This window comes from Pan troglodytes, chromosome 21 (assembly GCF_028858775.2).
Source record: "Pan troglodytes isolate AG18354 chromosome 21, NHGRI_mPanTro3-v2.0_pri, whole genome shotgun sequence".
Lineage (NCBI taxonomy): Eukaryota > Metazoa > Chordata > Mammalia > Primates > Hominidae > Pan > Pan troglodytes.
In genome coordinates, this window is record NC_072419.2 from 60,231,220 (window position 1) to 60,247,482 (window position 16,263).

At 42.5% G+C, this 16,263-nt stretch overlaps 1 protein-coding gene across 7 annotated transcripts in view; it reads right to left on the reverse strand.

Annotated features, from left to right (window-relative positions):
- Positions 1–2,208: 2,208 nt before the first annotated feature.
- BCAS1 (brain enriched myelin associated protein 1) overlaps positions 2,209–16,263 on the reverse strand; it is a 127,165-nt gene continuing 113,110 nt past the window's right edge. For 4 of the 7 annotated variants that reach the window (XM_054674843.2, XM_054674841.2, XM_054674842.2 and 1 more), the window contains 2 exons: positions 12,098–12,361; positions 2,962–3,662 (listed from right to left, as the gene is read on the reverse strand). In XM_054674843.2, coding sequence (XP_054530818.1) covers positions 3,588–3,662; positions 12,098–12,361 — 339 coding nt within the window. In that variant the 3' untranslated portion in view covers positions 2,962–3,587. Of the gene's footprint in view, positions 3,663–12,097; positions 12,362–16,124; positions 16,191–16,263 lie in introns of all 7 variants that reach the window. The other 3 variants (XM_054674839.2, XM_009437430.5, XM_009437431.4) reach the window with 2 other exon arrangements.

The window sequence follows — 16,263 nt, forward strand, 5'->3', positions numbered from 1 at the left end:
GAACAACTGCCCTTTTGAATGAATTCTTTTATGGTTACCAGTCAAAAAGTCACCGTCAGCTGGAACTGGAAGGGAGGTGTGTGTGGGTGTGTGTGTGTGTGCGTGTGTACGCGCAGTGGCAGCCATTTCAGCTCAATAGCTCCATTCCTGGAAAGGCCACTTCTTCTTGACATGGGAGAAGACACACTTCCCTGTGTACCTAAAAATAAATAATAAGTAAATAAATAATAATAATAAGAAAGTCATTTTTGCTCCCTCCCCCAGGTCTTAATTCTTCTTTCTCTTTTAATCATGTTTTTCTGTGTGCCACCTTTGCTTTGCTTATTTCCCCCACTGCTTGTTCTGTCTGATGGCATTTCTGGGAATCTGTGTCCTAAAGGCTTTCTTGGGTTTATTGGTGAGTTTCAGCTCTTTTTCACTCTAGTTCCGCATAAGGGGTGGGCATTAGTATTTATTGTAAATGCATTGGAAATGGGATCTCAACAACAATAACACACACACACAAACACAAAAATGGAGTATTAACTTGTTTCTTAAGCTAAAACTGAATTTAGAGTTCTCTCAATAAGTCATGCGCTTTACTTCTCTCTGGCATTTCTTGCTTTTTTAAAAAAAGCAATTTCATTAAAAGACTATTCTCTTTTTTGGCCCAGGAGCATAGGAAACCAGTTATAAAAACTGTTGGCATGCTTTGCAGAGAGATTCTCAGCAAAGAGGCTTTTTTCTGTTTTATTTTGTTTTGTTTTGTTTGAGTGGGGGCTTGGGAGGGCTCCATCTGCCTTAGTAACTGACTAAGTAACTGGCCTGGGCTACTCAGTCTGTTTCTCTTCCTCCTGCCTAGGGGCATTTCTTATCTGGGCAAAAAGCCCCTGTACCCAGCGAGGTGAAACTTGCAAATGATACTGTCACCTTCCTCAATGGACTGCAGCTCAGGAGCTCACCAAAGGTTGCAGCAGGCAACCCCACGGTGTTTGGAGACAAAGGAATAGCAGCTGCCTGGTTTCCTTGAATCACCCCGTGCTCTGACGATGGCAGTGATGGGCCTCCCACCAATGGCTTCCCCAAGTGCTGTTTTCCTGCTTCATGCCAAGTTAAGCATTCTGATACTAAGCGGCACGAGATAGTTCTCAACTGGGTGAGGCACAGGTGTGAGTAATCTCGAGGTATGGTCAGGAGGTTTGAAAAAGCTAACCCAGCTGCAAGGAAAAGACCTCTGGTCTTTATTGGAAACACGAATTTGACCCGTCCAAGCTGGGAGCTAATAGGCCCCAGCAGCTCAGGATCCTCTCCTCGCTTACGCTTGGGTTTTGAGTGATACCATATTTTTCTGAACACATTTTCCAAATGCCTATTTGCCAAAGCCGTGGTGTAATTTGCCTCAGCAGCAAACTTGTCCTTATAGTCGAGGTCCATCCACATCAGGAGAGTATATTCAATGTTTATCTCCGATCAATGTGTAATGAATTGCATATGAGATAGATTTGTGTGAGCCAATGTGTGTGTGGATCTGTGTTACTTACATGTGTTTATTTGCATGTATGTAAATATGACTGTGTGAGTGCATGGATCTATTCCTGCATGATATATATTTATATATATGAATATGTGCATATATATGCAAATATGGGTATAAATATGTATCTGAACATATATGTGTGTATCTGTAGTGGACACTGTCAATGCACTCATCCTCCAGTTACTTAGGCATCCCAGCTTCTCAGCTCAATGGGGGCCGCTTGCCCATCCCCCCACCTCCCAGGGCAGCCCAGAATTCACCTATCAGGGTTCAAAGGCTGGCTCCCTTGACTCAAGGTCAAACTATCTGGGTGGTGCAATTCATGCTCCAGTTGAAACCAACCCTTGCCCAACTCTTTTCTTGCCCTCTTCTTTTTCTCTTACTCCCTTTCCCTCGGAGCCCACTCCCAGTATATCCTATGCGTCCAAATCCCCATCTCAGGCTCTGCTCCAAGCAACCTGGCCTAAGACAGCACTCTTCTATACATGCATGTGTGTGTACATGCAAACATACAAGTGCACACATTTGTGTGTGTGTGTGTGTGCCCATATACAAGGAAATCCGGGAAGATCTGGGAGAGAATGATCTTCCAAAGAAGATAATGGAGAAAGAGTATGGATTTTATAATGTAGAAGTTAGAGCCATCTCAGATATAGAGTGGGACTGCTTTGAAGTTGAAAATTAAAAGATACTTTAGAAGTAAATGTATTTTTTATTAAATCAGAAAAAGAAAGATACAGTTTACATGACTGTCAGTCAATCATATGCTACTTTGAATTACATTTTAATAGACTCAGGGTCCTATTTACTCCTTTGTGCAGGTATTAAAAACAACTCAGGTATTTGAGAAATCTGTAAATTTTTATTAACTGAGGTTATGGGGAGGGTTTTATCAGAGCACATCCTGAGAACATTAGGAATGACAGACACACTTGAGATAAGTGTCAGACGGAACAGATGAAGCGAGCCCCTCAGCCATCTGAGAAACATTAATAATGTAAGATAGCAGAGACCAAATCTTTGTTAGGGATACAGTATACAGGATAAAAATGGGGACCTTGCCGCCCCCTTGTGTTGCAAAATAACCGTGCAACTTCCTTTATTTTTTATTTTTATTTTTTTTTAAGTTGTAATCTTTGCCCTTGTCACTGGGCCTCAAAAGCAATTGTTTTCCCAAATCATTTTAAGCCCTCCCCAGTCAATCTTTTCCCTCTCATCAATAACTTACAAGGACCCTATTTGAAAAACAACGCTTATTCATTCGTTTTTCTATACCCCACACATTCCATTCTAGGAAATTGGCAACCACCCAACACAGCCCGGGTTCTCCCTCCTTGAGATGTGAATTTAAACAAATGGATTTTCGTCTCCCTTCTTCAAGCTTAGAGGATGAGCACGCGTTTACTATAACGCTTAATTCCTTCTAGCAGCATTTCTCTTCTATAACTTACTTGCCACTGCCTTTTTTTTTTTTTTTTGATAGAATCTTGCTCTGTCGCCCAGGGTGGAGTGCAATGGTGCAACTTCGGCTCACTGCAACCTCCACCTCCTGGGTACAAGCGGTTCTCGTGCCTTGGGCTCCCGAGTAGCTGGGACTACAGGTGTGTGCCACCATGCCTGGCTAATTTTTGTATTTTTAGTAGAGACGGGGTTTCATGATGTTGGTCAGGCTAGTCTTGACCTCCTGACCTCAGGTGATCCACCTGCCTCGGCCTCCCAAAGTGCTGAGATTACAGGCGAGAACCACCACGCCCGGCCACCACTGCCATTTTCATCACTTAACCCGAACACATTCCTCTATTCCCTCCCTTTCCTGCTTGGTGATCATCGACTCTTCTGACCCAACTAGGTGACCTGCTAAACCATCTTTACTGTTATTTGCCAGAAAAGACTGGACCAGAGACATAAATAATACACCTCAATATACAACAGCTCGGGCTTAATTTCTAGGCAGAATTTCATTTGCTGGCCATCAGAAGAATATATACATGGAGCGTGTTTGGGGAGGAGATGGAGTAAGGAGAACACATCTTGGTGGCAGGAGAACCTGGTGGGAACCGTGCTGATTTGTTTACTTGGATTTGCCAACTGGTCCGATGGATACTGGGTCTGTTTGCACTTGAGCATCCAACATCCGCTTTGGTCCCTGGAGAAAAACAGAAAGACGTGGCAGCCTATTGAAGCTCTGTAATGTCAACAGCAACAATGGCCATTTATGTAGCACTTACTCTGTGCTAGGTGTTGGGCTAAATTAATATATCTCATTCCTCAGTGCTGGGTAAGAGAATGGTCTCCAGTCAGATGCCTGGGTTCGATACCCAGTTACATGACTTTCTAGCTTTGTGAAATCTTGGACAAATTACTTATCATCTCTTTGCACTTTGGTTTCTTTATCTTTAAAATGGAAATGACAAACTTATCTCAGAGGGTTGTTCCCAAGATAAAGTGAGTTCATACTTATAATGTACTTAGTACCTGGGGGGTACTAATTCTACCTCACTTTAGCTCCCTCCCCAGTTACCATCTAGGTTCATCACCCTATTTTATTTTCTTCTTCTTTTTTTTAATTATACTTTAAGTTTTAGGGTACATGTGCACAATGTGCAGGTTTGTTACATATGTATACATGTGCCATGTTGGTGTGCTGCACCCATTAACTCGTCATTTAACATTAGGTATATCTCCTAATGCTATCCTTCCCCCAACCCCCCATCCCAAACCCTATTTTATTTTCTCTCAGAACATACCACTCTCTGAAATGATCTTATTATGTAATTTATTTGTCTAACATCTGTCTTCTACACCAGATTGGAAGCTGCAAGGATTCTGCGTGTCTCAGTGCCTTGCAGGTTCCTAGCACATGGTACCTAGCCTTAACATTGACTGAATGTGGGTGAAGGAATGTTGTCAGGCAGATACAATTATTTTATTTTATTTTTTTGAGACAAAGTCTCACTCTGTTGCCTAGGCTGAAGTACAGTGGTGGAACTATGTTCACTGTAGCCTTGAAGTCCTGGGCTCAAATGATCCCCCCACGTCAGTCTCCCCAGTAGCTTGGACTACAGGTGCACACCACCAAACTCAGCTAATTTTTAAATTTTTTTGTAGAGACGGGGTCTCAATTTGTTGTCCAGGATGGTCTTGAACTCCTGGGCTCATGTGATCCTTCTACCTTGGCCTCCCAAAGTGATGGAGTTACAGGTGTAAGCCACTATGCCTAGCCTGAGTACTATTATTATTATTATTACTTTACCGTTTCTGTCAAGTATAACTTATAAGTAGTAAAGTTAACCTTTTCTGTATTTGGTTCTATGAGGTTAGACCAACACAAATAGCCCCCTAAAACCACCATCCAAATCAACATGTCACATGGTTCTGTCCCCTCTCAGATCTTTCTTGTGCCTTTTGTGGTCAACCCCTCCCCACCGCAGACCCTGGCAAGCACCGATCTGTTTTCATCCCTAGAGTTCTGCCTTTGCCAGGATGTCATATCATGGGATCCTAGAGTATACACAGCCCTTCAGACTAACTTCTTTCATGTAGCATAGTGGATTTGCGATTCATCCACCTTGCTGCATGGATCAATTGTGGGCCTCCTTTTATACTATAAGACAGTATAGGGTAGTACAGTATAAGATTATATATATTGTATACAGTATATATATATATACACACACATAGAGAGAGTATAGTATAGAGTAGTATAATAACGTATTGTAGCATAGTATATATAGATAGTATAGTGTAGTATAAGGTAATATAGGATAGTATAATATAGGGTAGTGTATATTTTATAGTATATATAGTATACATATATAGTATAGTCAAGTATGGTAACTATAGCACAGTATAGTTTAGTACACTGTATAGTATAGTAAATAAAGTATAGCAAAGCATAATGTACAATATAGTATGATATATACAGAACACTATAGTATATAGTATAGGAAAGGGAAGTATAATGTACTATCACAAAGTATGTATGGTCTAGTATATGTACATAGTGTCATATGGTTTAATGCAGTAGAATATACATGATATCATATAATATGTAATATAGTATATAGAGTGTATTATAGCATAATAAATAGAGTGTAGTTTAGTATACATGATGTATATAGGACACATATATAGTATATGTATATAGTACATAGACTGTGTAGTGCCCTGTATAATCTAGCATAGTATAGTATATTGTATATACTACATAGTGTAGTGTAATTTCATGTAATTTACCAAGGAATCAGATTGCTGGTCTTTGAACGCCAGACCTGCCACTTCCTAGCTGGGTGACTTTGGTCAAATTGCTTAACCCTCTACTTAAGCCTTAATTTTACCGTTGATAAAATGGGAATTCACAGGGTAGTTTTGAAGATTAAGTGTTAGTATATGCAATGTACTTTGAACAATCTTTGTCACACAGTAAGTGTGATAAAAGAGTTATGATTATTTTTAGTGGTGGTAGTTGAATTCACTACTTCATTCAACAACATATATTGAGGACCTACTGCAGACAATACATTGTGTTATTAATAGTTTTGGGGCATCAAGAGATGACCAGGACACCGTGAAATACCGAAAGCTTGGGCTCAGGAGTCAGCTGTGGGTTTGGGGATGCTCCATCCCTTTCTGGTTGCATGACCTCTGGCCGGTCCCTCACCGCTGAGAGCCTGCTGCCTCATCTGTGTGAGGTCTTAGACTGCCATCCCACCTGGTCCTCACTGCAGCCCACAAGGTTGACGCCACTGTCGCTCTCAGGCTACAGAGGAGGCTGCTGAAGCCCAGCGAGCCCAAGCCACTTCAGTCAAGTTCCTGCCAGTAAGTGGGGTGCCGGCTTCTGTCCCCGATCTCTGAACCCTGAGCTGGGTAAAGGCCATTCCCCAACCCCTCCATTTACCGTGCATTGTAATCGCTTGTTGCTGTGATTAGAGCACAAACTCCCCATGGCACAGCGGTGCCCGACTCATCTCTGCACCTTTACAACCCAGGGCAGGGGCTAACTAAATAATACTCACAAAATAGCCTTTCCTGACTAATTAAACCTCACAAGCATTGCTCTAAGGGCATTGTACACTACTGCGTTTCATCTTCATGCTAACCCTGTGATGTCAGCACCATTCACTTCATTGATCTGGTATCTGAAACTCAGCAAGGTGACAGGTCCAAGCTCACTCAGCCACTAGATGAGAGCTAGGTTCAAGTCCAGGAACAAGCTTCTTGCAAGTGTCTAGAGCCTGGTCTCAGGCTGGCCACGGGTGGCAGCCATCCATCCTGCCTCTGTTTGCCCAGCGTGCCTTGCCGTGGATCCTGGTTCACCCAGGCTCCACCCTGCCCAGTCAACTCACCTCTATTAAAGCTTACTTCCCCGAGGTTTCCATCCTTTAGGTTCCATGAGCTTGATCTTGCAGCTTGATGGGCTAAACAGCAAACTCAGATGGCCAAATGGCTGCCACGGGCCTGAACTTTGCAATAGATGGACTTGTACAAGCATTTTCTTCATTTATTAAAAAAAAATTAGATGCTGGCATTTAAAAATTAGGTATTTGCTCTTAAAAATTCTCCACCTTTGTTATTTTCTCTTGACTAAATGGACAGGTCCTGCCACAATGGGTCTGCAGTCCCCCAAGGTAACATGTGGCTGGTGCTGAGGAGGGGCACCCCCTTTAGGTGGGCACCTGCCCTTCAGGTAGCCACAGACCACACCTGACTCACTGGCCTCATACATACACATGCCCTTCTGGCCTCACTGGGACTCCACCTTGGAGGCCAGAGACATAAATGCAACCCCTTTCCTGCCTTATATACCAGGACTACACGTCACAGTTCACAAGGCCAAACCAGACCCATTCTCTTACCTGTTCTCTCTCCAGCCCAGTGAGGTGGACAGTGATTATTATTCACCCTATTTTACAGATGCAGAAACTGAGGCTCCAAGATGACCTAGGACTAGGTCATGCGGTAACGGCCTGGCCACTTTGACTTGGAATCTGGCCCTCAGCTCACCTGTTGTCCCCGGCTCTCTCCTGTTCACTGCCCACTCTTTCCAACCCTCGGTCTCAGGCTCCTTGCAGTGACTGCGCTGATTGTCACAAGCCTCGGTTCAGCCCACACCAGTGTGGACAGATGTCTTCCCCTTTCAAGCCTCCATTTGTTCACCTGTTAAACCTGCCTGCAGATTGCGCTGCACACAATCTAGCACTTCAGGGGCTCATGAAAATGGGAAAGGGGAAGGCTGGGAAAGGGCCATCAAAGAAGTGGTGCTTAGGGGAAGGGAGAAACCCAGTCTTCCATCAATCAGAATAGTTTCACTTTTATCATATGTGTCTGTGTGTGCGTATATGCATATATCCGTACACACACACACACACACACACAGGTTTTGTGACATTTTCTTTTGTAAACAAAAAAGTCCCTTTGCTCAAAAAGAAAGGAAAATGTTTGCAAACAGTTGGACTTTGTGAATTCCAAGGGCTTCCTTCCAGTTCTTTTCAGATTTTTGAAAACCAAGTGGGTTGCTCTCAGTTAGAACTCAAGTAGCATGATGGAGAAGGAGGAAAAAAGGACCTGACTAACGAGGATGTCACTGTGAGACAAAGATCATGCAGGGATCGGCCTGCGGTGTGTCTCATTTCCTGTGGGTAACAGGCACCACAATAGTTCTGTGGGTGGTGACAGGCTCGGCTGCCAGCATTCCCCTCCCAGGAAGGCGGTCAGGCAAACCTGGGGAATGTGTCCAGCTTGAAAGTCTTCGAGGCTTGGTCTTTGGAAAGCGGCAGGGAAGCCCCCCGCCGTCCTCCATCATTGCTGGAGGCCTTGTGACACTGGGACGATGCAGGACTTGGGGTCTAGGGGGCCTGAGCTGAATGCTGCCTCTGTCTCTTACAACCTGTGGAATGTTCAGCAAAAGACACAGCTTCTTGGAGGCCTGGCTTATGTGTCTGGGAGGTGTGGCAGAAGCAGTCCCAGCCTGAAGGGATGCTGCCATCCTAAAGAGATGAGGTCTGTAAAGGAGTGTGGTCCCAGAGGAGGGACTCGGTGTCTAGAACTGTAATTAGTGTCTCAAACCTGTCCACTTCTTGTCACTTCTTCAGGAATCACCAGGCCAATCTCCATCAGCTCTCCCAAGAAACATGACCTGTATTAACTAGCTCCTAATGACCTTCAACAGCCATTCTCCACCACAGCAGCAAAATAAAATCTTCGAATGTTATCAACAGGGGTCAAGACTTCTTACTTAATATCTGTGAGTAGCTTCCCTGCTCAGATAGGATTATGTCCGCATTCCTTGCACAGCCCGAACAGCCTGCATGAGGAGGTCCCCGCCCACGGCTCCAATCTTACTTCCATCATTCTCCCCCTACCCTACCTCTCCACCCTCAGCAACCACGGCCTTGTTTCTCTTCCTGAAATGTACTAAGCTCACTAAGCTCATTCCCACCCCCGTGCCTTTGCCAGGGCTGTCCCCTCCTCCTGGAAGAAAGAGCCTTGCTCTCTTCCTGTCTGGCACCTTTAACCTTTCCTGTCTCATCTCAGATGTATCTCCTCAGAGACAATTTTGGGATCCACCGATTAAAAGTAGCACACCCCGCCCCCCAGACACACTCAGGCAAAAGTAGCACACACCCCCCCATCCATACTCAGGCAAACTCTATCGCGGGACCTTGTTTATTTCCCTCAGTGATCTCCCAGACCTACAATTTTGTTGGCAAATTTTGTCTTTAATTTTGTAATTTTAACGTTGTAGTTTTAATAATTTTAACTTTGTTTTTAAACTTATCTAATACTTTTTAGCTGCATGCTTCCCCTTCGAATATGAACCCCTGATGTCAGGGACCCTGTCCCCTTTGTTTGCTGAATATACCTCCAGCGCCTAGTTCAAGGCTTGGCACGTGTTTCTGCCAAGGGCCAGTTGGCAAACATTTTAAGCCTTATGAGCCATGCAGTCTAGTCAACTAGTCAACCCAACCAGTCAACCCTAGTCATGCAACTAGTCAACCCTCATGTTTTTGTGTGAAAGCAGCTACAGACAACATGTAAATGAATGAACATGGCAATGTTCCAATAAAACTTTATTTATAGAAACAAGGGTTGCATTTTTAATACCCCTGGTCTAGCTCACTGCCAGGATTCTAAATATTCTACAAATATTTGTTAAATGAATGACAAGATTATTAGAAATCATCTGAACTTTTCCATACCATCTTTCTTTTTCAGCCTTCGTACCTATTGTAGAGGCTGGCTTCTATTAAAATAATTAGAAGCCACAATGTAAATCATTCCCTGGGTGGTGTTCATTTTAAATGAATGAATAAATCATGGGTTAAAAATGTGTAAACTAAGACCAGGCATGGTGGCTCATGCCTGTAATCCCAGCACTTTGGGAGGCTGAGGCGGGCGGATCACTTGAGCTCGGGAGTTCGAGACCAGCTGGATCAACATGGAGAAACCCGTCTCTACTAAAAATACAAAATTAGCCAGGCGTGGTGGCGCATGCCTGTAATCCCAGCTACTCGGGAGACTGAAGCAAGAGAATCGCTTGAACCCGGGATGCGGAGGTTGCGGTGAGCCGAGATTGCACCATTGCACTCCAGCCTGGGCAACAAGAGCGAAACTCCATCTCAAAAAAACAAAAGAAGTAAACTACAAGAAATCCAAATACTTTCCCCAACATCTTTCCTGGTCCTTTAGGAACTTGCTACTCAAAGTGTGATCCCTGGATCAGCAGCTTTTGTAGCATCAATCAGGAGCTTTGTGGCATCCCAAGCTGGACCCCAAAACTGCTCAATCAGAATGTGTGTTAATAGATCCCTGGGTGATTCGTGTGCACAGTACATTTTGAGAAGACTTGCGTTGGCAAATCCAATACAGCCTCACCCACTTGGGTGAAGTCTTTCTCTCAGGGCTACAAACTGGCATTCTTGCTTTACATCGACATCTGCCTTCCTCACATCAATGAAACCACTGCAAGGACTACATGATTAGTTTGAAGACTGCACTACACCCAGAAAGAAGAAGCTAATAAGGAACTATTACATCTTGTGGAATAGGAGAGAGAAGCTATGAGTGTGAATGTGCTTTAGATGGAATGCTTAATAAATATTTTTGGAGGAAAAATGAAAGAAGGAAGAAGGGAAAAAAGGAAGGAAGGAAGGGAAGAAATTTCAGTGGTTTCCATATGTAAATCAAATGATTAGTGGATACCTAGTTTCAGTGTCTCCATTCTTAAAGTGGGTATTTTTTAAACATGCAAGTAGAAATTGTTAAGTGTGGTTAAAGTTGAGTACAATGTTTTATCGAAGGGTAACAATTTCAAGTAATGTATTCCAACTTTATATATCATATTTTGGTATCTATTATTTTAATCTCATCCATTCATTCCTTTGTCTATCAAGCACCTGCTGTTTATGCAGTCCTATTTCAAGTCCTTGAGATACAGCCTTGAACCTGAAAGGTGGTGCCCTGCCCTCACAGAGCTGGGAGTCCAGTGGTGAAGAGGGGCTTCCATTTTGTAGAGGAGAGTAAAATAAGCAAATCTAAAACACCTCCCCACCAGTCTGCCTAAAATTGCAAGCAGTAAAAAAATTTCCTCTGCATCTAGCAGCCATTGATTCTATAGTCCATGGAGTAACAGAATTGTGCATTTATACCCCTGTTAAATTAAATAAGCAGGAGGCCTTTAGCCTGAGGCAGTCTCCTTACTCCCAGTGTCTATGTAACAAACTGCAACCACATTTAGTAAGTAAACAAACCAAAACCTACCTTATGAGTATCCTTTTTTTTGTAACAAATAGCCATGTTGCAGCCAATCACAAATAGCTGAGCTTCAGCCAATCACAGGCAACCAATTGATCAGACCATTCCCAAATAAGGCAGACAACTCATCACATCGTGACCAAATAAGGCAAACACCTCATTGTACCCAATCAGATAAGTTTTCTACTTTGCTTCCATGTTTGGCCTATAAAATCTTACTGCTCATGCCACTGGGCAGTGCTCTCTGAACCTCTTTGGGTTTTGAGTGCTGCCCAATTCATGAACTGTTCTTTGCTCACAACATAAAGTGTGTTTAAATTTGATTTGTCTAATTTTTTTTTAACACGTCAAATTGGTATAATATAATGTAAATAAAATCAGCCAATAATGCATTCATTCATTCATTCATTCAACAAATATTACCCAGAGCATCTGCTACGCACAAGACACTGAACAAAACTGATGATGATGTTGATGGTGATGATGACGATTACTTCTACATGCTGATTGCTCCCTAGGTCTCAGGCACTGTGCTAGGTGACTAGATGCAGTATCTCACCTGTTTCATGAACTCTATGAGTTAGGCATCATTATTTATGAACAGATACAAAATCTGGTTCAGAGAGGCAATAACTTGCTCAAGGTCTCAGCTTGTAAAATGGAGAAGGATTGAACCTGCTGGAAGTCACATAGCAGTTCAAAAACCCTGAGTGATAGACCCGGGATCCCAGTGTGAAGAGCCACATGTAGAATTTGAAAAACTGACTGAGGCAGATGGTGTTGGGGAAGGAGAGAGCCCAGAAAGAAGAGGCAAAAAAATCCACCTACCAGGCCTTTAAAGAAGCCCCCAAGGGACTGCTGCCGCTTCTCAGGTCTCTTTTGGAGCTTGTCCCCATTCTGCAGTGAGTTCGTGTCCACCGTGGCCTGCTCTGTGCACTGGGCTGGTTCTTTGGCTTCCTGCTTGTTGCTCTTCTGCTTGTTCATCTCGGCTGCTGACTTCTTGTCCTTCGCGGAGCCCTCTTTACCCTTCTGTGGTGCTCCTGTTGGTTCAGGCTCTGGCGGTGTGATAGTCTTTTCTGTGGAGTCTGATGTCTACAGCAATTTCAAACAAAGTACATTTTTAGTGGCTGCAGGACAACTCTCAATAGCAAGGGAATAAATATGTTAAAACAGAGATGTTCAAATGTTGGGTGGTATCTACATTTTCATGAATCCTAGGTGAAATGAAAATAAAAAAAGGTAAAATGTGCACTTATGAAGTCATGGTGGGGACATTTATTTAGTTATCTAATAATTCATTAATACATTTTATGCTATCCCAGAAAGCACTCTTTATCCCTTATTCTGGAACCAGAACTTGGCTTTTCCTTGGGGAAACACTCTTCTTCCTCATCTACTCCGTGTGGTCCAGGCAAACTATTTCCACCTCCAGACAAGACCATGTGACTTAGGCCTGACTAATCAGAGCATTGTATATGATTGGCCAGCTGTGATTGGCTCAGCATAGCCAAATGCAGATAACACTGGAGCTAATCTCAGAGCTTTGCTGAAATGAGAGAGAGGCTGGTTCCCTTTCTGTTAGATCTGAAGCTGTGAAAATGTAAGACTGGAGCTTCCAGAACCACCAATATTTCTAGGGAAAATCTTCCCGAAAATGAAGCCAACACAGAGAAAATCACAGCTGAGAAATGGAGAGAGAGAGAGAGAGAGAGAGAGAGAGAGAGAGAGAGAGAGAGAGAGACCAGGCATTGATGGTATCATGCGTGCCTCCTAGATCTAGCTGTTCCTGGGGCCCTTTTATGCTTAAGCCAGCTTTGAAGGGGCTACTCCCACTTGCAACCACATGTGAGTGTTTTCCTGGGGATGCCCATTCTTTTCTTCATAATTACATCTACCCTAATTTTTGGCGTGAAATTGTCCTTTTGCTTCATGAAATGGTGGTAAAAGAGATGATTGTTTTATTAGTTTTGAATGTATATCGTTTTTTGTCAAACTGAAAGGTTTACAATCCCACATGGTTCCAATAATTTGATGAGATGAGGCTGTAAAATCCAAAAATCTAGTAAATGCAGGCTGGGGTAAGAATAACCACGTGGATATCTTATTTCTCCAGCTGCAAAAGCAACAAAGGTCCAAAAAAATATTTCTCCAGTATAAGAAAAGCACCAGTTCAAGCAAGGCTGGCTTTGATGTTGGGGAGAAAATTTAGAGCAGGGGAGAATGAATGTTACATGCCCTGTCCAAAGGGCAACAGTTGCTCTGATCCAGCCAAAAGATACCATGTAGGCTTGCAGCCCCAGTGTGGTCAGAGCTTCTGTTTTTTCAAGACAACCTTGAAATTAAATTTTAAAAAATGCAAAATGTCACCTTTTAAATATTGACTTCAAAAGTTTTAAAGCCCTGATTGTGGCAACTGGCAAACACACTTGACCCACCGGATACGTGTGTATAAGCATGATTCATGAAGTTATGTACTGTACCCAGGTAAAAAGTTCTACAACAAGGTAGCAGCTTTGATGGAGAAGGCATCAACTGTAGGAGAACTTTCTTTTCACACCAGTGAATCATGCACACCCCTTAGAAGTAAGCGGGAAGACAAACAGCAGAGACTCCCCGGTCCAGAAGGCCTCCACCGGTGCTCTTCAGAGGGCAGAAGTCCTTGGAGAAAGAAGCAACAGGCATCCAGTGTACCTTGAGAAGCTCTTCTGTAATACATGTCTTGAATACTTCTGGCAGACCCCAACTGTCAGAGTTGAAGCAAATGCTAAGATATGGATGTCCAAGTACAATAGATATCCCAGAGCAGATACTGTCCTTAGAATGAAACAGAAACTCTCACCACAATGCTCTTCAGAAAGGCCAGAAACCAGAGATCCCAGTTCAAATGCCTTGTTAACTGTTTTTGTTGTGTAGAAGATTTTAAGATGCAGTGAGTGGCTAAGAGCTCAGTGTCTGGAGTCAGAAGGACCTGGTTTGTTTCTAATTCCACCATAACCTTGCTGTGTGACCAAGGATAAACTGACCTCTTAGTTTCCTCATCTCTATGGGAGCAATAAAAGAAATGACACCTTATGGTGCTGTGAGAATTAAATTAGCTAAAAATGGAAAGGACACACCAGTGTTCTTAAGTCTGAATCCAAGGCTCCGGAAAATAAAATTCCCAATTGGATTCTGAAAACACTCCTAGGTGGGTATAAATAGAAGGATGTTTCTAGCTTATTTGGATTTGTATGGATGTCATTCCAATTTTAGAATCACCAAGATTATTGGCATAATTCCTTCACTGTAAAATTCCAGACAAAATATACCATCATATTTAAGCTTGTCTTAAAAGCTTAAATATGATGAGTATAGTAAAAAGCAATATATTTCCTGTTTAAAAATGTAGGATAAACCAATTATTATGGAAATAAAAATACAAAAACCTATTTACAGTCATTACCGTCCATTTGTGAGTGTGATATGGGCAACATTATAAGATGGAAATTCCCTATCAGCAGCATAATAGTAATAGTAACATATAGACACTGTTAACAATAGAATTGTGCCCCCACCCCAACGCATATGTTGAATCCTTAACTCCCAATGTGATTATATTTGGAATAGGAAGTAATTAAGGTTAAACAAAGGCATAGGGTGGGGCCCTGCCCCAATAGGATTAGTGTCCTTATAAGAAGAGACATTGGCAAGCTTATTCTCTTTCTCTCTCTGCCATGTAAGGACACACTAGCAAGAAGGTGGCCATTTACAAACCAGGAAGAGAGTCCTCACCAGGAACCAAACCCTGCTGATTTGGTTACTCCTTAATCCTATCCTTTCCAGCCACAAGAACTGCCAGAAAATAAATTTCTGCTTTTAAAGCAACCACCTATGGCATTTTGTTATGGCAGCCCATGCTGACTAATACAGTAGCTAACATGTATTGAGCCCTCTATACCAGAAATGTTCTAAGTGTTTTACATGTATTGATTCATCTAAGTATGACAACCCTATAAGGAAGTACTTTTCATAGCTCCTTTATATAGATGAGGAAACTGAGGCGCTGACAGATTTGGCAATTTGCCTAAGTCACACAGCAAAAAAAAAAAAAAAAAAAAAAGTGGCTGAGCCAGGATTTGAACCAGACAGTTTGTGTCTACCACTCATTCTTGTAGCCACTTCTCTATATTGTCAAAACTACTAGAAGAATATTTGATGCCATTTTTTGTGGAGGTGTATTTTTAAATTAAAAAAAGAGTGCAGCTGCATGATCCTATTTAAAAAAAGGAACACATGTAGTTATAAATATGTCATAGCTATGTTTCTTTAGAATAAAGAAAATAATGAAAGCAAACTGCGTGACCCCCCGACTCCATGTCTTTATTCTGTTCAAGACATAGATTCTAGTACTTGCCAAATACCATGCAAGGTGATAGAGAAATAGAAGAAGGAGACTTCTTGCTCCACAGACATTCCAGACAGACATGAGAAGGAGCAGGGGAGATAAATGAATTATTACAATTTGTGATGACGCTATGAAATAAAAGAACAATATGTAGTTATGAGAGGCAGATATGGAAGGTCTTTTTGAAGAGGTGACATTTATGGCAAAAAGTGAAGGGTGAGAAGAGATTTTTAATGCAGAAAAGAGGGAAGCACATGTGTGAAAGTTTTTTGATAGGATAAAGCTGAGGAACTCTAGCTTGTTCATGCTTGTGTCTGCAGACCCCAACATAGTTCTTGGCATATAGTAGGTGCTTAATCCTGAGATATTAAATGAGTTGGCTGTGGCTGAGAATTTTATTGAAAAGTATACTGTGAAGAAGTGAGAATACACCACTAATCCCACCACCAAACTGAGTTCGAGGTCACTTACTTGGCAGCTGGAGTCTTTCCCATTTATTTCTTCTGAGTGGGTGATCCCTCCATCCCCTTTCACTGACTAAAATAACAAACAGACAATGGCCTTCAGCCACCACAAGTACAGTGACGTGGAGAATGCAAGAAAGTTCTGA